The 26,110-nt window shown below is 45.4% G+C and overlaps 1 protein-coding gene across 3 annotated transcripts in view; it reads right to left on the minus strand.

Moving 5' to 3' along the window:
- The window catches only part of PARG (poly(ADP-ribose) glycohydrolase), a 217,060-nt gene that overhangs the window by 161,481 nt on the left and 29,469 nt on the right, over positions 1-26,110 (minus strand). For 2 of the 3 annotated variants that reach the window (XM_069753149.1, XM_069753150.1), the window contains exon 2: positions 23,684-23,750. In XM_069753149.1, coding sequence (XP_069609250.1) covers positions 23,684-23,750 — 67 coding nt within the window. Of the gene's footprint in view, positions 1-5,375; positions 5,943-23,683; positions 23,751-26,110 lie in introns of all 3 variants that reach the window. The other variant, XM_069753148.1, reaches the window with a different exon arrangement.

Below are 26,110 nucleotides of genomic sequence, written 5' to 3' on the forward strand. Positions count from 1 at the left end.
AAATTTGTTAATTAATGAAGATAAAAGTGCACATAAATCACAATATTCCCCACCATCAGAAGTCTACCTTCATTTACTGATAAAGTAAAAATCATTACTGAGCTCAGAGGAACAATGGACGGCTGTGGGCAGGACCTATCCTACTGTCCTATTAAAGCACAAGAACGCCATACAGGGGAGTGCCAGGATCTGAGGAACAATGGACGGCTGTGGGCAGGACCTATCCTACTGTCCTATTAAAGCACAAGAACGCAATACAGGGGAGTGCCAGGATCTGAGGAACAATGGACGGCTGTGGGCAGGACCTATCCTACTGTCCTATTAAAGCACAAGAACGCAATACAGGGGAGTGCCAGGATCTGAGGAACAATGGACGGCTGTGGGCAGGACCTATCCTAAAGTCCTATTAAAGCACAAGAACGCCATACAGGGGAGTGCCAGGATCTGAGGAACAATGGACGGCTGTGGGCAGGACCTATCCTACTGTCCTATTAAAGCACAAGAACGCAATACAGGGGAGTGCCAGGATCTGAGGAACAATGGACGGCTGTGGGCAGGACCTATCCTACTGTCCTATTAAAGCACAAGAACGCAATACAGGGGAGTGCCAGGATCTGAGGAACAATGGACGGCTGTGGGCAGGACCTATCCTACTGTCCTATTAAAGCACAAGAACGCAATACAGGGGAGTGCCAGGATCTGAGGAACAATGGACGGCTGTGGGCAGGACCTATCCTAAAGTCCTATTAAAGCACAAGAACGCCATACAGGGGAGTGCCAGGATCTGAGGAACAATGGACGGCTGTGGGCAGGACCTATCCTACTGTCCTATTAAAGCACAAGAACGCAATACAGGGGAGTGCCAGGATCTGAGGAACAATGGACGGCTGTGGGCAGGACCTATCCTACTGTCCTATTAAAGCACAAGAACGCCATACAGGGGATTGCCAGGATCAGAGTCCCCCTATATCCATCTACTGGAAAGCGCAGCTCCAGCTTTGGGGCACTGGCCATGGATTACATGACTGTCCATGGATTTGGTCCATGTAATACCACATTTCTCTAGGAGTGGTTCCTGAAACCTTGTCCTGTGACAGGCGGTGTCCTCGGGCAATGATGAGCTGCTAGGCTCTGGTTTCTTCCCAACACACCCCATCATTAAATCCCATCCGTTGTAGACAGCTACAGACCACATGCTGCAGAGACCAGGGCAGTGGGGGGAAACGGAGAGGGTTTTATTTTAAATCAATAAGTACATTGTGTGGAAATTATACTATTTGGAGGGCTATGTGGGGGGCCACTATTCTGTTTGGGAGGGCAGTTATACTGTGTGGAGAGTGGTTTCTGGCCCATTATACTGTAATGAGGGCCAGCATATCGTGTGAAGGGCCATCATACTTTGCGCGGGGGTGGAGGAATTCACTGTGGGGGGGTATCATTGTGTTTGAAGGGCATCATGCCATGAAAGGGGTATCTTAGTTGGTGGATACAGTAAGAGGCTTCAATAGGGGCAAAATTACTTTTTAGGGTTGCAAAAGGTGTGAGATGTGATTTTTTTTTTTTTTTTTTGGGGGGGGGGAGGCTGGAGACCAATTAAGACTTCTGCTATGGTTTCTATGTAGTATGCAACTATGATCTATTCGGTAAGCAAGTCTGGAATTATAGAAATCTCTGTACTGCAGCATGCATCAACACCATACAAGTAAACCAGCTGGGTTCAACATATACCGTAATTAAGGGAAATTGCCGCAACGTGTATGTATTTTAAGTCAAGACCTGATTGAAAACATTAGTTCATTTTTAGCAATGCGCAAACGTGCTCAGATACCGCGTTATCCGATTATGCTCGGGTGTTATCAGAGTATCTCGGATGTGCTCACATAATATGTTCAAGTCTCTGCAGCTGCATGTTTTGTGGCTGTTAGGGTATGTGTCCACGTTCAGGCTTGCTTCAGGATTTGGTCAGGATTTTATGCAGGTAAAATCCTGACCAAATCTGCACCTGAGGTCACTGGCAGGTCACCTGCGGTGTTCTTGCGTGTTTTGCTCATTGTAACAACATGCTGCATTCTGAAAAAAAAGGGGCCGCATGTGCGTTTTCGCGGCAAAAACGCATGCGTTTTTTTCCTGCATAGTGGAGACGGGATTTCATTAAATCCCCTCCACTATGCTGTAACATCTGGACGTTGCGTTTTTGACGCTGCGGAAAAATGCAGCGTCAAAGACGCTGCATTTACTGAACGTGGAAACATACCCCGAGAGATCCGCAGCACATATCGGGATTCTCTAATGAGCAGGCAATCCAGCATGTGTGGAGGCTGTCTAACAGCCATGAATCACACAGCCGCAGGGACTTGAGCATACTATCCGAGCACGTCCAAAAATACTCGCATAACACCCGACCATGATCATTATTATCAGAGCACTTTTATTCATCACTTGTTTTTATTAATAAACATCTTCGCATGTAGCATTCTTGTATGTACAGCAGACTCACCATGTTAGGCTACTTTCACACTAGCGTCGGATTCGGCCCGTCGCATTGCGTCGGGCCGAGATTCCGACGCTAGCGTTTGTTGTGCCGCACAACGAAGGCAGCGGATGCATTTCTCCGGCGCATCCGCTGCCCGGAGGTGGGGGCGGAGTTCCGGCCGCGCATGTGCGGTCGGAAAAAGAGGTCCGTCGGCTGCAAAAAACGTTACATTTAAAGTTTTTTGCTCCCGGCGGTCCGCCACAACACGGCGCAACCGTCGCAAGACGGTTGCGACGTGTCAATACGTCGCAATGCGTCGGTAATGTAACTATGGGGCAAAAACGCATCCTGCAAACAACTTTGCAGGATGCGTTTTTTTCCCCCTAAACGACGAATTGCGACGTATTAAAAAAAAAAACCGCCAGTGTGAAAGTAGCCTTACACAGCCATCATCTGCCTGTAGCTGCAGTGGCCAGATCCTGCCATGACTACTGCAGCCAATTCATTTAAATGCAGCCGTAAACCACACAATTAAATGGTCATTGATAGGCAGAAACAAAAAGGCGGAGAAAAAAGGCAGCACAATGAGCAAGGAGGCACAGAATATTTCCCTGTCAGTACTGAGTAGCAGAGTTTGAGAAAGTGGCTTTTTTTTTTTTAATGGTGAAATTGTTATGTAACTGGAGGGACCACCACATTGGCAATAATTTCAGTATTGAAAAACAAATTAGACATCCTAAGGAAATATTAATGATAATATATAATAGGTAATTCTGCAGTTAAGAAACAAACACTAACCAAGACCGGTATCAGTGCCACACAAGGCTGGAGAGCTACACAGGACCCACTGGGCCAAGTGGGCTTCTAGAGATCTGGGAAGGCAAACTCTAAGGTATGTTCCCACGGTCAGTAAATGCTGCGGATTGGACGCTGCGCACAGCCGCAACAGCCTGATGTTATGGTATAGTGGATGGGATGTTATGAAACCCCATCTCCACTATGCATGCAGGGATGCCTCCGGCTTCCCTTGTGGGGACTGGCATGCGGCGCGTCTTTCTAGACCGCAGCATGTCTATCTTGCGGAGACGCTCAGTCCCTGCAAAATAAATATCAGTCTATGTATAGGATGCGGTGATTCCGCACGGTTCAATGAACACATGCGGAATCACCGCGCGTACAAAAGCCCGGCAGAGCTTTAGATGGAGCGCACATACCCTAAAGCCTCCATACTCCATTAAGTTTTAGTTAAATGACTTCCCGGCTGACAGCCATCTACCATTCACTGGAAAGCTCAGCAGAGGGCACATATGTGCTCTCTCTACAAGAAAGTCACGGACACAGGCTCATCTCCCGCACAACACAGAAGTCAGCCAATGGAAGTCTGACAAGTTGAATCCTTCAATCACCTAAATAAAATATTTTCACACTATGACTCCATATACAAATGAATCAAGAGGATTCTAGTGGTGATTTACACACACACACACACACACACGTTTGCTACTTTAACAATATATATTGTCACTGCAAACACTGAGGAATATACGAAGACATCTATTTGTTTGGACTTTTTGCTCTGTTGCACCCAGAATGGACATGTAATATATAGTTAGCCATTTCTGTGTACGATGAGCGGGTGCATGTAACTTTCTCCAGTGACAGTGGTGCATTAGGGTGCTTTGGTGATGACAAAGTGAATGTGTCCGAACATGCATCATTTTTTGGGCGTCCACACCTACTGCATGAATACACACCCGAAAATGATCCATGAAAGAGCGTACGGTCACTCCACCATAGTTGTCTATGGCCTCCCTCTGACAATGTTGTATTTTTAATAGATCAATACCTCAAAAAAAAAAAAAAATAAATAAAATGGTTCCACACACATTAATATCCCCCAATAGGCCGAGAAAGCCTTAATTACACAATTCGTTAAAAAAAAAAAAAGGGACAAATGTAAATACATACACGCATGCATACATACATACATACATACATAATGTATATATTCTGAGGTAAAGTTAATGAAATAAGCATGGCGCATTGTGCCCGTGTAGCAGTCTGCTAGGTGGGGGCACGGCTTTGGCTGGTGTTTCTGCTCAGCAGGGGCCGGATGGCACCTTGTTCCATTCAGTGACAAGAGATGGAGTTAGGTAAAAAGATTTGTGCTGCCCCAGGGCAGTGCTCACTTCTGTGCCCAGCATTTTGGGCTCATGACGCAGTGTGAAGCTCAGCCACTAGGCAGGAGACACCCAGGATGCCAGGTGGTGTGGCTGACATCTGGGCACTGGACCAGGGCAGCCCAATTTTGCTGGTGCCTTCTGAGCAGCCCATAGATAGACTTGTGAATCACAGAGCTGCACTAAGGCTTCTGTCTGGTGCTGTCCTAATACTCGGGCAGACACACTGAGCCCGGCTTTTGTACTTACTGCTGTGATTCATTAGGGCAGATCTATTTGGGATGTGTGCTCCTGCCAAGGTTCATTATCCTGCTTTGCACCGACATTTATGTTACTGCTTTGCTGAGGAGATGTAACAGGTTTTTTTTTGCAGGGGCAACCATGTGCCTCCTGCTGAAATATTGAATTATTACGGGCCCCAAATCCTTACCAACTTTTGTGGGATCAATGTTGTGATAATGAATGAGAATCCAGCCACTGACACTAGCAGCTGTGCACACGTGACCCCCAGAAACCCTCAATAGGTGGGTGTGCACAGGCCGTTACACAGGAAAACTAGAGTAATGTGTGGATTATGGCGATATCTCACCAGATTGCCCACTTGTGCGTGACCTACTGTTTTAAAGATGATTGTGTTCATAGGTTTGGGTGGAATACATAATATTAGTGACACTCGTACACACGCAGACAAGTCTATTAGTAGCAAGAACTGCAGGCTTTACCTCATATTGTCAGACTCTCTTTCTCTGGTAACATGTCCACCCAAGGTCGCAATTCTTTGGGTGGCTTTTTTCCGTTCATTTTCTTGTTTTTTGTTGGATGCAGCTACTGGATCCTCTTTCTTTTCACAACTCTCGGGTGGTTTCTCTCCCAGCCCATCACTATGGTTTACAGCTGACTCAGGGGATGCCGTCAAGTCAATCAAATCATCAACGACAGCAGAGTCAGAGTCACTTTCCTGGGCTCCGGACTCTTTGGCTTCACATGGTTCATGCTCTTCAGGGGTACATACTGGGTTTCCACCTGGACTATCAATGGAAGGCTTGAGGCTAGAAGTCAGAGAGTCTTCTGGGGATTCACTTGATGTGGCAACAACATCCAAACTATTGAAATCATTGTCATTTGCTGAAGATCTTGGTTTGTCCTTCTTTGTTTGGTTGTTTAAGTTGTGATCCTTATGCGAAGTTCCTGAATTTCCCTGTAGATTATCGCTTTCTTCATAAACGTTCTTACTCCCCTCTGCACTCATCTTTCTGGCTATATGGCTGGGACTGTGTTTATTAGGACACCTGCATAACAATAAAAGTTTCAATAAGCCCATAAAGGCAGCAACATAAGACAGAGAACTCTCCTATCATACAGTATCATAATAATAATCTTTATTTTTATATAGCGCTAACATATTCCGCAGCGCTTTACATGTTGCACACATTATCGTCGCTGTCCCCGTTGGGGCTCACAATCTAAATTCCCTATCAGTATGTCTTTGGAGTACCCGGAGGAAACCCACGCAAACACGGAGAGAATATACAAACGCTTTACAGATTAGTGGGGTTTGAACCCAGGACCCCAGCGCTGCAAGGCTGCTGTGCTATCCACTGCGCCACCGTGCTGCCCATCATAATGTACGTTGTCAAACAGCAGCTCATGGCATTTATGATATAGCCACCAAACAATGAGACGGATGATAGGCGGCACAAGAAAGCTGCATTTAGAGTTGTGTGAAAAAAAAGTGTTTGCCCATTCCTGATTTCCAATTTTTATGCACGTTTGTCACAATGAAATGTTTCAGATCACCAAACAAATGTAAATACTAGACACATAACACAAGTAAACACAAAATGCAATTTTTTAATGAAGGTCTATTATGAAGGGAAAAAAATCCAAACCTACAGAGCACTGTGTGAAAACGTGATTGTGCCCCCACTTAATTTGTTTAAACTGTGGTTAATCACATATTTGGGAAGAGGAGTTCAAATCCCTTAGCCACACCCAAGCCTGACAACTGCAACACCTGTTCTCAAAGAAATCAATTAAATAGGACATGCCTGACAAAGTGAAGTAGATCAAAAGATCCTCAAAAGCTAACATCATGCCACATTTCAAAGAAATTCTGGAACAAATTAGAAACAAAGTAATTGAGATCTATTAGTCTGGAACAGGCTATAAAGCCACTTAAAATGCACTGGGACATCAGCAAGCCACAGTGAGAGCCATTATCCACAAATACGAAAACATGGAACAGTGGTTAACCTTTCCAGGAGTGTCTCGCTGACCAAAATAATCCCAATAGCGCAGCAACGACTCATCCAAGAAGTCACAAAAGACCCCATAACATCCAAAGAACTGCAGGCCTCACTTCCTCAGTGAAGTTCAGTGTTCATGACTCCACTACAAGAAAGACTGCGCAAAAAAAGACCTGCATGGCAGAGTTCCAAAATGAAAACTACTGTTGAGAAATAAGAACATAAAAAAAGCTTGTCTCAGTTTTGCCAAATAACATCTTAATGATCCCCAAGACCTTTGGGACTATCATTGACTGATGAGACAAAAGTTTAACTTTTTCTAAGGTGTATGTCCCATTACATCCGGCGTAGAAGTAACACAAGCATTTCAGAAAAGGAACATCAAACCAACAGTAAAATATGGTGGTGGTAATGTGATAGTCTGAGGCTGTTTGGCAGCTCCTGGACTTGGAAGACTTGCTGTGCTAAATGGAACCATTAATTCTGCTGTCTACCAAAAAATCCTGAAGGAGATCCGCAGTCATCCGTTTGTGACAAGCTGAAGAACAAGTGGGTTATGCAGCAGGACAATGATCCAAAACCAGCAAGTCCACCTCTGAATGGCTTAAGAAAAACAAAATTAAATCTTTAAAGTGGCCTAGTCAAAGTCCTGACCTTAAAGTGAACATCAGCAGGATTGTGTTGAGTAACCTACAGACCGTGTCCGGTTGGCACCGTTCTACTGATTAAAATGATACCTTGGATGATGAAATCAGTGTTGTGGTGATTGTTTAACCTTTATTTTCAGTTAATGAGTTTCCCTAACGAAGTTTATTTCCCTTGGCATCAAAGACCTTGCCCTGTCCTGGATTGCCTCATACCTTTCCGACCGCACGTTTAGCGTTTCAAACTCCCACACTACCTCCTCATCCCGTCCCTCAAGGCTCTGTCCTAGGACCCCTACTTTTTTCCCCATCTATACCCTTGGCCTAGGACAACTCAAAGTCTCATGGCTTCGAGTACCACCTGTATGCTGACAACACTCAGATCTACCTCTCTGGCCCAGATGTCACCTCTCTGCTGTCCAGAATCCCCGAGTGTCTGTCAGCCACATCCTCCTTCTCCTCTCGCTTCCTCAAACTCAATGTCGTCAAAACCAAACTCATCATCTTTCCCCCCATCTCGCTTATCCCCCCTACCTGATCTATCTATTATGGTAAACGACATCACGCTCTCTCCCGCACCTGAAATCCGCTGCCTAGGAGTAACACTCGACTCTGCCCTGTCCTTCAAATCAAACGTCCAAATTCTTGCCACCTTCTGTCGCCTCCAACTCAAAAATATTGCCAGAATCCGTCCCTTCCTCCGCCCACAATCTACTAAAACTCTGGTGCATGCCCTCATCATCTCCCGCTTCGACTACTGCAACACCCTCCTCTGTGGCCTCCCCGCTAACTCTCTTGCACCACTCCAGTCTGTCCTCAACTCTGCTGCCTGGCTAATCCACCTCTCTCCTCTCCTGCTTCTCCCCTCTGCAAATCCCTCCACTGGCTCCCAATTCCCCAACGAATCCAGTTCAAACTACTAACACTGATCTACAAAGCCATCCACAACCTGTCCCCTCCCTATATCTCTGAACTAATCTCCCAATATCTTCCCTCACGTAATCTTCGATCCTCCCAAGACATCCTACACTCCTCCACACTTATTCGTTCCTCACACAACCGCCTCCAAGACTTTTCCCGAATATCCCCATCCTCTCGAATTCCGTGCCCCAACACGTCCGGTTATCCACCACGCACAGATCCTTCAGACGGAACCTGAAAATCCATCTCTTCAGGAAAGTCTACAACCTGCAATAACCATTCGGCCGACTCACCACCACCAGAGCTGCCGTCTCACCACCACAGCTGCCATCTCACCACCACCACCAGAGCTGCTGCCTCACCAACCACCCCCGACCTTCTGTCTCTTCCCCACTATCCCATAGAATGTAAGTCCACAAGGACAGGGTCCTCTCCCCTCTATACCAGTCGGTCATTGTAAATTTGTTTAGTGAAAACGATATCTATAACCCCTTTCTCATGTACAGCACCATGAAATTAATGGCGCTATATAAATAATAATAATAATAATAATAATGTTCTTAATATCACTATCCTTTTTGGCTTTATGATATTAAATTCTTCAAAATGGTGCACACTAGTCATGAATTAGGCAGTCAAAATGGTCAAATGGTTATTTTTTCCTGCCTAGATCTATTTTTGTTTTCCGAGAGAACCTACGAAAATACTCCCATAGAAAGCATTTATATTAAAGCAAGAAATCTTTCTTTCAACATATAAAAACAGGTATAGGTATAAAAACAGTTAACAAAAGAGATATATTGCAGACTGGTATACGTATAGAATACATGCATTTTATGCGAAATGATCAATACATTATAATTGCATTCATGCATGCGGAAAGCAGACACATGCACATATACATCACTTATAGTCTCCAAAAAAAGGACAATATTACCACCTAGTGGTGTTTAGGAGGTATAAATTTCAATACAAAAAGGATATATAAGTGCACAGGTACCGACCGGTGTGTTGGAAAATCTATAGGTTAGTCCAGATGTCCAGGGGAACTGACAGTGCTCCCATAAAAAGTATAAAGTGCAAATGCATAGAGTATATACAGCTCTGGCAAAAATTAATAGACCACTGCAAAATTTTCAGTTTATCTGATCTTTCTCTTTATAGGTATATTTTTGAGTAAAACGTTCTTTTATTCTATAAAACTCCTGAAAATGTTGTATTTATTTTCTGAAAATGAGAAATGGTCAAAACAAAAAAAAAAAAAAAAAACACACACAAAAAAAAAACCAATGCTTACAGACCTCAAATAATGCAAAAAAAAAAAAAACACGACAAGTTCATAATAATTTAGAAACAACAATACTAATGTTTTATCTCAGGAAGAGTTCAGAAATCAATATTTTGTGGAATAACCATGATTTTTAATCCCAGCTTTCATGCGTCTTGACATGCTTTCCACCGTTCTTTCATACTGCTTTTGGGTGACCTTATGCCACTCCTGGTACAAACATTTAAGCAGCTCTTCTTTGGTTGATGGCTTGCGACTATCCATCTTCCTTTGATTACATTCCATAGGTTTTCACAGGGGTTCAGGTCTGGAGATTGGGCTGCCCATGACAGGGATTAGATGTGGTGGTCCTTCTTCCACACCTTGATTGACCTTGATCATCCCCAGATCAACTCCTGGTCGTCTAATGGTTAAACAGAGACCTGGAGAGGCGTACAAGCCACGGTGTCTTCCTCCACCAAATTTCACAGTGGGTGCATCGGTATTGATCTGGGGATGCTTCAGCAAGGCTGGAATTGGACAGGTTGCCCTTTCTGAAAGACGTATGAATCAAGCCGCACACAAGGTTATCCTGGAAAAACAGTAGGTTCCTTCTGCTCAGGCAATGTTCCCCAACTCTGGAGGACTGTTTTTTCCAGCAGGACAATGCGCCATGCCACACAGCTAGGTCAATCAAGGTGGAGATGAAGGACCACCACATCAAATCCCTGTCATGGGCAGCCCATTCACCAGACCTGAACCCAGGGTGGATAAAAATCAATGATTTAAAAAAAAAAGAAAAAAAAAAAAAAAAAAAAAAAAAATCGGATTTTTTTTATTTAAATCGGATTTTTTTTTATTTAAATCGGATTTTTTTTATTTAAATCGGATTTTTTTCAATAAACTGCTTTTTGAGGAAAATATTTTACCATCCAAAGGTTCTTCCATCATGAGATAAAGCCGAGTTGTTTAACTCAGTAGAATAAAGGCTGTATATGTGTAACATTCACAATGCCATGCTCTTCCAGAGGTTTCTGTAGGATTAGTGGGCAGTTTCTCTCCTATATTATCAGACGCTCGCTTTACTTACGCAGTTCTCAAAACTGAATTTGACTCCGCAGAGGTCCCAGCCTCTTCTTCACGGCAAAAATGTTACAACATGAACAGAGTTGAGAAAAAGACCTTAATCCTATTGTTCTACAAACCTATGAATACAGAATCAACCCCTTCAGTGCCAAGTCCAAGAAGTTAGACAATATGTTTCTGATTGTTTGGAGTGGAATAGATCTGCACAACACAAGAAGAATGTGAATCTAAGTGTGAGGAGGAGGAAGGGCAAGCAGACAAGAAAATGAAAGTGAAACTTTGAGCACAATACTGCAGCATAGTCACAGACAGACAAGTCTGGATCTGTTTGTGTGTACAATCTGAGGTTTATTACATTCTTTCCTTATAATGGCAGCAGGCCGTAAAAGAGACCCAGTTTGGGAATATTTTAATGAAGCTCATCTTCATCACTGCACTTCTCATGATGTTGCCTCATTCGCGCCACCAGGCCTTGCATCTCTTTGTTGCATCGTTTGCATTTTGCACGCATGCCTGCCTTACCGATAGACGAAGGAGCTTCATTAAAATATTCCCAAACTGGGAAACTGTTCAAAACAGCTGACATGTCCAGGCTTTGATGCGGGCTCACCACCGGAGCCCGCATCAAAGCAGGGGATCCAACCTCCGCTGTACTAGTATGGCGGAGGTTGTGAATGTCATACACTTGTGTGTGTGTGAGGGGGGGGGGGGGGGGATATCACACTACGTTTGGGGGACCATTCTATGTAAGGGTGTATGAAAGGTCATTGTGTGTGTGTGTGTGTGTGTGTGTGTGTGTGTGTGTGTGTGTGTGTGTGTGTGTGTGTGTGTGTGGGTGGTATCATACTGCATGGGTGCCATCATTCATTTGTGGGAGACATCATACTGTATGCGGAGGAGTGGGGTCCGGTATGCTCCATGGGGATCTCTGGTGCCATCATACTGTGTGTGGGGGCACTGGGGACATCATACAGTTTTTGGGAGAGCTGGTCAACATAGTACCAGGGCTGGATAGCAGGAGCAGAATGATTTACTAATTTTTATAGTAAAAGATCAAAACTAAATTCCTAATGGTTTTAACTGCACAATAATAAGCAATAAAATAAAATACTAATAAAAATAACCAACCAGGGGGAAGACGGCACATCCAAGGTAAATAAAAGTCAATAATTCTTAATCTACCATGATTTAGGCTATGTTCACACGCTGTGGATTTTGCTGCGGATCCGCAGTGGAATCCGCACTTATTCCGCAATAAATCTGCAGTAATTCCGTAGGTAAAACGCAGTGCCTTTTACCTGCAGATTTTACAAATCCGCTGCGGAAAAATCCGCAGAGCTCCAAAATACGTGTGCACATACCCTAAGGGCGAGTGACTCGCCAGAAACATGTCGGTTTTAAACCCATTGTTTGTCGTTTTAATGGATACAAACGTTACTGCTCAACCAAAAAACGCCAAGACTGCAATGCTGTTTGGTGAACATGACGTACAGATGAGCGAACATAGTCGGCTCTCTCCTTATTCGGCAAGCTATGGCGCTTACTGAACAAGCTGTATTGGGACCCGGGACACCTGGAGCGCTCCCGGTAGTCAACTGTTCGGCTCCGTAGCGGCATGTGTCGCGGCTGTGTGACAGTCATACACGCAGGTTCTCCATGCATGTGCTGTGAATGTCACAGCCGCAACACATGCAGCTGCGGAGCCGAACAGCTGATTAACAGGAGTGATCCAGGCACCCCATATCTCGATAGAGCTTCCATGAGGTCAAAAGAGCAGCCTCCTGTTTTATCTATGCAACTCCCTGTCTGATCTGACGCTCCATGTCTGGTCAAGGAAACGTGAGAATAGGCATCTTCCCTGTGCCACCAAGCCTCCTTGTGAAGTTCAAAGAAATATCCAGGTCGCAGAAACTGATTTTGTAGTATTTTTGTCTTTACTTATTTTGACAGCCATTTATAGTGACCACAAAAATTATTTCTCTTTGAGGACAACTAGCTGAAACAAGCATATTATGCTTCATAGTCTATGTCACAAATGGCAGAAGATCCCAGCAGAGTACAAGGGCTTTTCAGGGATATGACACTCATGGTCTACCCTTAGGATAGGTCATCAATGATTAATCACTAGAGGTCCAACCCCTACTGGGCATCAGTAAGCTGCACGGCCCTTTCTGGTTATCCAGGCACAGTGGATTGTTTTTATGTGCATCTGTGCCTCATTCACTGCAGTATGGCTGAAGAGCAGTATCTGGCACAGATACACAGACGTACCAGGCGTCACACATTGGCCATCAGGGGCATAGTCGCGGGAATCACTTAACGCTGAAATGGGAGTGATGGATTCTACTTTACTGCCTTGAAGTTACTGCTAGGTCACGTATCTGCATCCATAGTGTCATAGTATATGAAGGCAATACTACTGTATAATGTGAGATACAGTAAATATAGACCTGACTATCTATACTCTGAGGAACGCTCGTATACTGAATCAGAGCCCACACAGAACAGAAAGTACACAGTCACCCACCTACTGTGCCTCCTACAATCTGCTGTATGACAACCCTTTCAGTTTTACTTTGAACATTGGACTTCCCAGAAATGAGTTTCTTGATCATAAACTGAGCAATGAGTAATAGCCTCCCCACCCAGGAGAAAGGGCAAGGGCTACATCTTACTGTACAACAACATGGAACCAGAAACTCCTTGTTGTATTCACGTCCTATTATTCCCTGTGGGTGTGGTGGCTAATACGCTGTAAGAAATAGGGGGTGCTAGTAGCAATACTATTGGATAACCAGAAAAACTATACAAGTCTATCTACCAGGAAAGCTTACAAATCTTTAGATTTCCACATGTGTGTATAGTGTATGGCAGTGCATGAGTATCTCCACTAGGCATCCCGACTTCAATATGTCCGTTCCTGTTTCTACTAGAGAGGTCACCTTCAGGCTTCTGCGAAAAACAGTACATCATCAGGTCTGTGGAGTCTAAGCCAAACCACCCACTCGGGGCTCCTCAATTTCCCTGACTTCTGACTGCACAGCACTGAGCATGTACATAAAGTGCACCACAGATTCATCTCCACTGAAAGACGAGATCCTCAGATCAGGAACAGAACCGACATTTATAGGCCATTTCATCACTTTCCCAAATTCTTATGAAAACATTTACAGCACATCCTGAACCCAACTTATTACCGTATATATTTTAGGAGTTGGTCCATTTTATACTGACCACTCCACAGCCCTGACAAACAACGACCCTATGTATATTTCCAAATTAACAAAAAAATGGCTTCATGAGAAGACATTCAACATTTTCGAATGGCCCAGCCAGAGCCAAGACCTAAATCTAATTGAAAACCTGTGGGTTGACCTGAAGAGGACGCTGTACATAGACAATGCCTTTGCAAATTAATAGATGTGAAACTACTACAAGGAAGAGAAGGAAAAGATCACCAGTTCTAGACGTGCCATGCTGGTGGACTCTTACCCCAAAAGACTGAATGCTTTAATACATTCAAAAGGGTAGTGCAACAAAGTATATTTGTGTGTATTCATGCAATCACATTATTTTACTTATTTTTCTGTTTCCACCCAAAAAGATTTCAGTTTATTGTTACATTGAATTTATAGGTAACCGTAAAGGTGGAAAAAGCTATGAAATTATTCTACATGATAAAAACCTGGTACCTTTACAGGGGTCGTGTAGAATTTTTATTTACAGTAAATTATTAGTCTTTTGGTGAACGTAAAACCAAGGATTCAACACTGACTACAGAGCTGGTTCTGGGTGGAGTCGGTAGAAATGTAAGGACTCCATGTTTATGGAAGAAACCTGTTATTGGAGAATTTCATAGGGATTCAGAAGAGTTATTTAGTATATAGTATTATAAAAGGTTTTATGTTCTAAGTGGCCTCATCGTTTTTCAAGACTGACTCCTTCATAAATGGAAACATTAGGCTTTTTCTGACCATCAAGTAAATAGAGGAATCAGAACTTTGGGTTACAGATTCCGCAAACCTGTAAAACAGTGTAAAGATTAACTTATGTGTCCATCTCACAAGTGGTACATTCACGGTCCAAGTAATGACTGCAATGTCTGGACGGCCTGTAGGTCTCCTAACTAGAGGTGAGCAAATTTCTTTGGATCCCGGCATGTTCGGCAAGCTATAGCGCTTACCAAATAAGCTGCAGAGGGATCCCGGATACATGGAGAGTGCCGGCTGACCAGCTGACTATCGGGAGCGCTCCATGTATCCGGGTTCCATCTGCAGCTTATTCGGTAAGCGCTATAGTTTGTCAAATAAGCGAGAAATTTGCTCATCTGTACTCCTAACCCAAACTCAACAGCTTCATACATACCCCCTCAATTATTCTTCCTACAGACACCCAGAAAATAACTTAAAAAAATTAAACTAACCTTCATCTATTCATTCCCTATTCTGTTTACAACCATGCTGTTTTTTTCTGAGGCAATTTTGATTGCAGGAGGCAGTAAAATGAGGGCTGGTGGCATAGCTTTCATGGCCCAGCACAATTCGGCTGGTAATCATATAGATAAACGGTTACAAATGTTTAACCAGCACAAGTGGAACCTTCCTGATTTGGCAATTGAAAAACATAAGTAATGTATGGGGAGCTGGCCAGAGCAGTTATCAGCTGACAGATGGGGGTGCCACTTCTAGGATCCCTACCGATCCCATACTGATGATCTCTCGGACCTGGGAAAAGTGCGGCCAGCGGGCCACAGCCGGTCTGGCTGTTCCTGTCCGGCCTGCAGACCGAGAGAGCAGATTGACTGAAAACAGTGGCCTACGGGCTGCACCTGGTCCTCCCAAGCCTGTCCACCGTGCCCACCGTCACCGCCATACTCGGGATGCAGGCAGTGGTGAGTGCATTGGTGGAGGAGGGGCTGCAGGCCCATGTGAGGCAGTTGACGTGATGACGTCATTTTATGGCGGCAGCTGTGCACTGCGGAGTCATCTCAGAGAAGCAGAGCGCCGGGGGAACGGGAGCAAGGTGAGCATGTGGTGGGGGTTTATGTGTACGGGATGTTTGGCTGGAAGTGGGGAGGCTATGTGGGTCTCATGTTCATTGTGGGAAGACTTTACAGTATATAGGAGGAGGTCAGCATACTTAATTCTGCTCAATATTAAGTGATATTAATTATAATTAATATAAAATAATTGTATGTTAATATTAATATTGAGCAGAATTAATTTCATCCTATTGGTTCGGCCCTACACAACAGTCAGGGTCTCATGTGGCCCCTCAGGAAAATTAATTTCCCACCCCTGATCTATTCGATTCTCTCTCATCCTTTAGAAAAGAAGGTCAATAAAGGTGACTTCTGACATATCACAAAATTATTGCCTTAGCATTAGTAACCCTTTACAGAAGTATGGCAGGCCGTACCGTGTTTAAGAAAAAATGCACAAAGACGTTGCTTTATACATCAGTATATCTTTATTACAGAGATTTTCTATGTTTTATCTGCCAGAACTCTACTACAATTTGTGCCAAAAGACTGTTGTACACACCTTGCACCACTTGTGTGTGATGTAATCCCTCGTTAGGAAAGGGGGCCTATAGTTTAATGTATATAGCATAGATTCATGTAAAAAGAAGTGTGTTATAAAAGGAATAGATCTTTTTTATTATATAAACATATAATTTACTGTATTAATTTTGTCTATTTTTTTCTTCACCCACCGCCATTTTAGTTTGCAGGTGTGTAAGTGTCAGAGCATGGCACTTGTACACAGCCAATATGGCAGAAATAGGACAATGGAGACTGCGGTCTGACACCGACTGCATCTCCTATGTTGTGGATGCATCAGCAGTGACAATCCCTTGGCATACCCCGTTCACGGTTGTGGGGGGAGGGGACCCAGGTGCCAAGTTATTGTAGCCCAGTGCAAGGGGTAGAAGGGACATTGGACACCTAAGGCTACTTTCACACTAGTGTCGGTACGGGTCCATCGCAGTACGTCGGGCGACGTATGCTGTGAAGAAAAACAACAACGGGGGCAGCGGATGCAGTTTTACAACGCATCCGCTGCCCCATTGTAAGGTCCAGGGAGAAGGGGGCAGAGTTCCGGCCGCGCATGCGCGGTCGGAAAAAGCAGATCCGATGGACAAAAAAAAAAAAACGTTGCAAGCAACATTTTTTTTGTCCCGACGGACTGCACAAACAAGTCGCATCCGTCGCACGATGGATGCAACATGTGGCAATCCGTCGCAATGCATCGCTAATGAAAGTCTATGGAGAAAAAACACATCCTGCAGGCAACTTTGCAGGATGCGTTTTTTCTTCAAAACGACACTAGTGTGAAAGTAGCCTAAGAGCAGATTCTGCCCACAATTACTGCAGTCAACACACAAGCCAACATTACACTTGGTTTTCTTGTCAAGTGTCAGCAACTTCTGCCTCTAGAGTTTACTACTTCAAAATCTCTAACCCAAGTCATTTTTCATATTTTATGCATTTAAAAATAAAATTAAATATAAATTCTGAGGTAAAGCCTGTCATTAGGGAAGACACTTTCCCATTACTGAGATAGCGGCAGCTACAGATCCAATTCTATGGAGGAGGGAGGAATTACTGACAGCTCCTCCCTCTTTTATATAGAACCTTAGCAGCAGCCGCCATCTCCTATCTCCGGAATGGGAGATGACAGATTTTACCTCAGAACTGAGAGTTTTGATAATGACTGCAATTCTGGTAGAGAAAGACAAAGATCTCTCTGATGAGATATATTATAAAGTTACTTATTTTCATGTGTACTATTGATTTGTGAAATAAAAACGACGGTTACTCTTTAAAGTGAGCAATATAAAACTACCGAGCTGTAGCATCTGTACATCCACAGCATGCTCTCAGGGCTTACTGATATTTGCAGGATGTGCCAGTAAGTTATTGGAATGCCCCATTCACTTGCCCTAAATTGGGGCTTTTCAATCAATACTGTCGGATTCTTACAGTTTGCTATGTGAGGCTTCAGCCAGTCAGGCATTGCCCCTGTAAGGCTTCTTTCACACTTGCGTTTTTACAATCTGCACAGGATCCGTCAAAATGTTGAAATGACGGATCCTGTGCAGCTTGTAAAAAACGGGTGCACTGGGCCCGTCTTTCTGACGGACCCGTCGAGGCTATGTGCGCCTGTTGTGTATGTGCCTTAGCAGCGGGTTTTCCGCTGCGAAAATGCATACACAACACAAACCAGGGAAAAAAAAAAAAAAAAAAAAAAAAAATCGCAGTATTCTCACCTACCGGCATCCCGCGCAGCGATGCTCCCGGCAGCTAGCGTTCCTAGTAATACATTGCAAAATCACATTGCGAAATCTGGGTCTCACGAGATTTCACAATGTATTACTAGGAACGCTAGAGGCCAGGCGCATCGCTGCGCGGGACGCCGGTGAGAATACTGCAATTTTTTTTTTTTTTTTTAACATTATATCTATGCCTATGCAGCATCAATAGTAAAAAGAGAAAGAGAGCGAGCGAGAATTTCTCTGACAGGAAATTCTTCCACACATGCTCAGTTAGAAAAGACGGGACCTGTCGCTGGATTCCTGCTTTTCATAGGCAGCGACGAATCCTGCGTCTATAGGCTTCCATTGTAGCCAGTGACGGGCAGCGCAGGATGTGTCGCTGACCGATTTTCCGACATGCAGAAAAAAGTTCCTCTGAACGTTTTCTCTGCCCGACGGGCCCTTTTTTTTTTTTTTACACAGGACCCAATGCACGATGGATGAAACGGATAGCCATCCGTCACAATCTGTGGCTAATAGAAGTCTATGAGAAAATGCAGGATCCTGCATTCTCAAAAATCGACGGATTGTGACGGGAGCTGAAAGACAGAAGTGTGAAAGAGGCCTAATAGTTGCTGCAAGAAAATGTGGTATTACATGGCGGCCATTGTACTACAATAATGGCTTGCATATGCCTAACGAGAGCTGCGCAGTGTGGCGTCTGGAGCAGCCCACCCTTCTCTATGGCGTTCATACACCCTAATATTCATACAGAAGTCGTCTTCACGAGACCTGAAGTGGTGGTGTGTGACAACTTATCGGACCAGCAATTAGATGTGAATGGCATGAATGTAACATACGCTTATAGTGACAATATATTCAGCACTTTACCATTCAGAAGGGACCTGTATAGAAAGACATTACCAAGTAACACATAATGCCAGTTACAGGTGCGAGGGCCCTGCTCGCAAGCCACAATCTAAGGATATAGGGGACACTACTCATATGGTCCGGCCAAAAGTATCACGAATAGAGACATTAACCCCTTCATGACCGCAGCATTTTTTGGTTTTGCATTTTCGTTTTTCGCTCCCCTTCTTCCCAGAGCCATAACTTTTTTATTTTTCCGTCAATATGGCCATGTGAGGGCTTATTTTTTTTAGAGGAGTTGTACTTTTGAACAACATAATTGGTTTTAGCGTGGCGTGTAATTGAAAACGGGAAAAAAATTCCAAGTGCGGTGAAATTGCAAAAAACGTACCATCCCACACTGCTTTTCGTTTGGCTTTTTTGCTAGGTTCACAAAATGCTAAAACTGACCTGCCATTATGATTCTCCAGGTCATTACAAGTTCTTTTTTTTATCTAAGTGGTGAAAAAAAAAATTCCAAAATTTGCTGGAAAAAAAAAAAAAGAAAAAGATATTGCACCATTTTCCGATACCCGTAGTGTCTCCATTTTTCGTGACCTTAGGTTGCATGAGGGCTTATTTTTTGCGTGCCGAGCTGACGATTTAATGACAGCACTTTTGTGCAGATACGATCTTTGGATCGCCTGTTATTGCATTTTAATACAATGTCATGGCAAAAAAAAAAACGTAATTATAGCGTTTCAATTTTCTTCTCGCTACGCCATTTAGCGATCAGGTTAATCCTTTTATTTTATTGATAGATCGGGCAATTCTGAACTCGGCGATACCAAATATGTGTAGGTTAGAGAGATATATAGATAGATATAGATATATAGTTTTATTTTGAAGGGGGCGAAAGAGGGGTGATTCAAACTTTATATTTTTAAAACATATTTTCTTTAAGTTTTCGCATGCATAAATAGCCTCCATGGGAGACTAGAAGCTGTCACAACTTGATCAGCTCTGCTACATAGGAGTGATGCTCAGATCACCTGTATGTAGAATTACAGCATTGCTATGTGCGTCGACTACAGGGTGGCGCTCATAGCAATCCGGCATCAACAACCATAGAGGTCTGAAGGAGACCTCTGGTTGTTATGCAGACAAACCGATGACCCCCGATCACGTGACGGGGGTCAGCGGTGCGCGTATTTCTGACCCGATGGCTGGAAGCGAGAGTTAAATGTCGCTGTCAGAGATTGACAGCCGCATTTAACTAGTTAATAGGCGCGGATGGATCGCGATTCCACCCGCGCCTATTGCGGGCACATGTCAGTAGTTCAAAATAGCTGACATGTCCCTGCTTTGATGCAGGCTCACCACCGGAGCCCACATCAAAGCAGGGTTTCTGCCATTGGACGTACTATCCCATCCAATGGCAGAAAGGGGTTAATAGAGATAATATTATAGTGACATTAGTGAGGATAGGAGATAGGAAAGTAAAGAAAAGTGCTTTAGGCCACGCTTAAAGCTGTGGATACTGGAAACTAACCAAATTGTCTAGGGTTAGTGCTGTCAGTTTAACCCTTTAGCTGATTTTCAGGAATAAATGCAAAGTGGTATGACAAAAGAAAATGTGTATTTTTACCACCTAAATGCCTCTAACTTCTGAACAGATTACTACAGCCGTCAGACTCTAAGGGTACCGTCACACAGTGGCACTTTGGTCGCTAGGACGGCACGATCCGTGACGTCCCAGCGATATCCTTACGATCTTGCTGTGTCTGACACGCTACTGCGATCAGGGACCCCGCTGAGAATCGTACGTCGTAGCAGATCGTTTGAAACTTTATTTCGTCGCTGGATCTCCCGCTGATATCGCTGAATCGGCGTGTGTGACGCCGATTCAGCGATGTCTTCACTGGTAACCAGGGTAAACATCGGGTTACTAAGCACAGGGCCGCGCTTAGTAACCCGATATTTACCCTGGTTACCAGTGTAAAAAAAAAAAAAAAAAAAAAAAAAAAACACTACATACTTACATTCCCGGCGTCTGGTCATGTCCCTCGCCTTTAGCTTCCCGCACTGACTGGTGAGTGCCGGCCAGCCGTAAAGTACAGCGGTGACGTCACCGCTCTGCTTTCCGGCTGTCCGGCGCTCACTGTCAGTGCAGAGAAGCACAGCGCCGAGGGACGCGACAGGAATGTAAGTATGTAGTGTTTGGTTTTTTTTACGTTTACGCTGGTAACCAGGGTAAACATCGGGTTACTAAGCGCGGCCCTGCGCTTAGTAACCCGATGTTTACCCTGGTTACCGAGGACTTCGGGATCGTTGGTCGCTGGAGAGCTGTCTGTGTGACAGCTCTCCAGCGACCAAACAGCGATCGACATCGTTGTCGTATCGCTGCAGCGTCGTTTTAGTGTAACGGTACCCTAAGGCCGCTATTTGGTCATGAATTGCCATGGCAAACATCAGGACGACACAATCATTATGTGAGAGCATCATTTGGGATAAAGAGGAAGCCCCCATACTGTTAACCATTTATATGATGTAGTCACTATTGACAGCAGCATCTAAGGGGTTAAACAGATGTGGACGGTGCAAACACTGATCGTGGCTGATACAACAAGTTGTCAGCTATAGTGTACAGCCGACAGCTGCTGGATTGTCACCTGTATGGGGAGGCTATTCTCTTATATCTCAGGTCAGTTAAAAGGCGTATTGGCGGTCATTAAGGGGTTAAATAAAATGTTCCTGTGCTGAGATAATCTTATAAATCCCCCTGCTGTGCACTGTGTAATGTCTGTCTGACCGTGCAGGAACATGGTCTGATCATATCACGGCTCCTGGGCAGGGGAGGATGCAAAAGAGGATACTGACATTACAGCATGTGATCACAGCTGATTATTTTGTCAGGTAAAGTATTTCACTGCCTTTTTCTTTTTTTAAAGCACCACTCCAGAGTTATGGGGGTTTTTTTCGCGTTGGAGTGGCGCTTTAAATCCAAGAGCCCTGCCCTTGGTCATATACTCACCCTCCAGCGTCTTCACAGTTTTTTTTCAGTGCCGCTCCGTTCCCCCTGCAAAAATCTTGTGAGCGGCCGGAAGTCAGAAGCCAGGACACAAGAGCGCAATGCAAGTCTACTAGCACCAGAACGAGGCTCTTAGTCTTGTAAGAGGACCTCCACATACCGCCAAGAAACAGAGCTGCAAGCAGGTTATTTGTCGCCGGAGACTGACGGGAGCAGTGGCAAAAACGGATAAAAACGCCGGAAGACAAAATGTGTATAAGACAAGGATCTTACATTTAAAGCACCACTCCAGCAGTTTAATAAAAAAACAAAACGCTGGAGTTACCGATGCTTTAAGCAATGTTTTACCTAAAAGAAAGAATCATCTGTGATCACATGCTGTAATGTCTGCATAGTTGTTTGCTTCCTCGCCTGCCCAGGAGCTGTGGTATGATCAGACCATGTTCCTGCAGACACAGCCATACACAGTACACAGCAGGGACACATTTATAAGATTATCTCAGCACAGGAACAATTCTTATAAAGACATCCAATTGTGGAATTTATTATATAAATATCTATTGATTAAAATGTTGTTTAACATTAACTTTGTTAGTGGGAAAACCTCTTTAAGTCTTCAGTTATTATCAGAATGGGGAGAATGGGTAGGGTGGTAGACAGAAGAGAAGAAATATAGGATAATGCAAAACTGTGGAGAGGAAGGGTAGAGTCAAAGACAGATGTGTGAGGAGATGTAGAACACGGTAGGGTGGTAGACTGAGAAAAGGGCGGTAAGTAGAGGTGTACAGAGGAGAGGGAAGAGATGTATGGCGGTGCACAACTGTGGAGGGGGTAGGTAGGGTTGTAGACAGTGGAGAGGGAAGAGATGTATGGTGGTGCACAACTGTGGAGGGGGTAGGTAGGGTTGTAGACAAAGGAGAGGGAAGAGATGTATGGTGGTGCACAAATGTGGAGAGGGTAGGTAGGGTTGTAGACAATGGAGAGGGAAGAGATGTATGGTGGTGCACAACTGTGGAGAGGGTAGGTAGGGTTGTAGACAATGGAGAGGGAAGAGATGTATGGTGGTGCACAACTGTGGAGAGGGTAGGTAGGGTTGTAGACAATGGAGAGGGAAGAGATGTATGGTGGTGCACAAATGTGGAGGGGGTAGGTAGGGTTGTAGACAGTGGAGAGGGAAGAGATGTATGGTGGTTCACAAATGTGGAGAGGGTAGGTAGGGTTGTAGACAATGGAGAGGGAAGAGATGTATGGTGGTGCACAACTGTGGAGGGGGTAGGTAGGGTTGTAGACAGTGGAGAGGGAAGAGATGTATGGTGGTGCACAAATGTGGAGAGGGTAGGTAGGGTTGTAGACAATGGAGAGGGAAGAGATGTATGGTGGTGCACAACTGTGGAGGGGGTAGGTAGGGTTGTAGACAGTGGAGAGGGAAGAGATGTATGGTGGTGCACAACTGTGGAGGGGGTAGGTAGGGTTGTAGACAATGGAGAGGGAAGAGATGTATGGCGGTGCACAACTGTGAAGACCTTTGTGGGTGACAGTAATAACTTTATATTGGACTTTGCAGTAGATGGGCGATCAGTGAAATGACTGCTAGATGAAATAGGATCATTAGGACATGGGTATACTGGAGTTCATGCATGGTCACGTTATAAATCAGCTACAATCTATGGGTTACAAATCATGAAGTACTTTTTTATGGCATTTATTATAAAGCATATTAATAGGTCACCTTTTAATCTTGTCCGTCCGCCTTCCTTTATTTTCCAACCAGGAATGAAGGGTCCTCTGTTTAAAAACTGTAAAATAAGAAAATAAGAGTTCTATATAGAAAAAGCACGAAGCATGTGACTTGTCCTAAAACCAGGGGAAACCGATAACGTTTGCCTTGATTGTACCAGAACATAGAAGAAAAAAAAAAACCAAACATTTAAAAAAAACAAAACAAAAACAAAAAACCTTATGATAGAGGTACGCCGTAGGTTAAATACAGGGTGGGCCTTTTATATGGAAACACCTAAATAAAATGGGAATGGTTGGTGATATCAACTTCCTGTTTGTGGCACATTAGTATATGGGAGGGGGAAAACTTTTCAAGATCGGTGGTGACCATGGCAGCCATTTTCAAATTGGCCATTTTGGATCCAACTTTATTTTTTCCAATGGGAAGAGGGGTCATGTGACACATCAAACTTATTGAGAATTACACAAGAAAAACAATGGTGTGCTTGGTTTTAACGCAATTTTAATCTTTCATGAGTTATATACAAGTTTATGACCACTTGTAAAATGTGTCAAAGTGCTGCCCATTGTGTTGTATTGTCAATGCAACCCTCTTCTCCAACTCTAGACACACTGATACTTGGCCACTCTTGACCCCCTCCCCATACAACACACACACAGGACCCCCACCCATACACAGGACCGCCCCTCCCCATACACATACACACAGGACCAACCTCCCCATAGACACACACACAGGACCCCCCTCCCCATACACACACACACACACACAGGACCCCCCCCCTCCCCATACACACACACAGGACCCCCCCCCCTCCCCATACACACACACAGGACCCCCCCCCTCCCCATACACACACACGACCCCCCCCTCCCCATACACACACACGACCCCCCCTCCACATACACACACACGACCCCCCCCCTCCCCATACACACACACGACCCCCCCCCTCCACACACACACACACACAGGTCCCCTCCTCCCCATACACACACACGACCCCCCCCCTCCCCATACACACACACACACACAGGACCCCCCCTCCCCATACATACACACACAGGACCCCCCCCCCTCCCCACACATACACACACACACACAGGACCCCCCCTCCCCATACATACACACACACAACCCCCCCTCCCCATACACACACACAGGACCCCCCCTCCTCATACACACACACACACACAGGACCCCCCCCCCTCCCCATACACACACACAGGACCCCCCCCCCCTCCCCATACACACACACAGGACCCCCCCCCTCCCCATACACACACACAGGACCCCCCCTCCCCATACACACACACACGACCCCCCCTCCCCATACATACACACACACAGGACCCCCCTCCCCTCCCCATACACACACACACACGACCCCCCCTCCCCATACACACGACCCCCCCTCCCCATACACACACACAGGACCCCCCCTCCCCATACACACATACACAGGACCCCCCCTCCCCATACACACAGGACCCCCCCTCCCCATACACACACACACACACACACAGGTCCCCCCCTCCCCATACATACACACACACACACACACACACACAGGACCCCCCTCCCCATACACACACACACAGGACCCCCCCTCCCCATACATACACACACAGGACCCCCCCTCCCCATACATACACACACACACACACAGGACCCCCCTCCCCATACATACACACACACAGGACCCCTCCGCCCCATACACACACGACCCCCCCCTCCCCATACACACACACGACCCCCCCCCTCCCCATACACACACACACACAGGTCCCCTCCTCCCCATACACACACAGGACCCCCCCTCCCCATACACAAACACACACAGGACCCCCCCTCCCCATATATACACACACAGGACCCCCCCTCCCCATACACACACACAGGACCCCCCCTCCCCATACACACACACAGGACCCCCCCTCCCCACACACAGGACCCCCCCTACCCATACACACACACACGACCCCCCCCCTCCCCATACACACACACACGACCCCCCCTCCCCATACACACACACACACAGGACCCCCCCCCTCCCCATACATACACACACACACACAGGACCCCCCCTCCCCATACATACACACACACAGGACCCCCCTCCCCATACATACACACACACACAGGACCCCCCCTCCCCATACATACACACACACACACACAGGACCCCCCCTCCCCATACACACACACACGACCCCCCCCTCCATACACACACACGACCCCCCCCCTCCATACACACACGACCCCCCCCCCTCCATACACACACACGACCCCCCCCCTCCCCATACACAAACACGACCCCCCCTCCACATACACACACACACGACCCCCCCCTCCCCATACACACACACGACCCCCCCCTCCCCATACACACACACGACCCCCCCTCCACATACA

This window comes from Ranitomeya imitator, chromosome 2, assembly GCF_032444005.1.
Source record: "Ranitomeya imitator isolate aRanImi1 chromosome 2, aRanImi1.pri, whole genome shotgun sequence".
Lineage (NCBI taxonomy): Eukaryota > Metazoa > Chordata > Amphibia > Anura > Dendrobatidae > Ranitomeya > Ranitomeya imitator.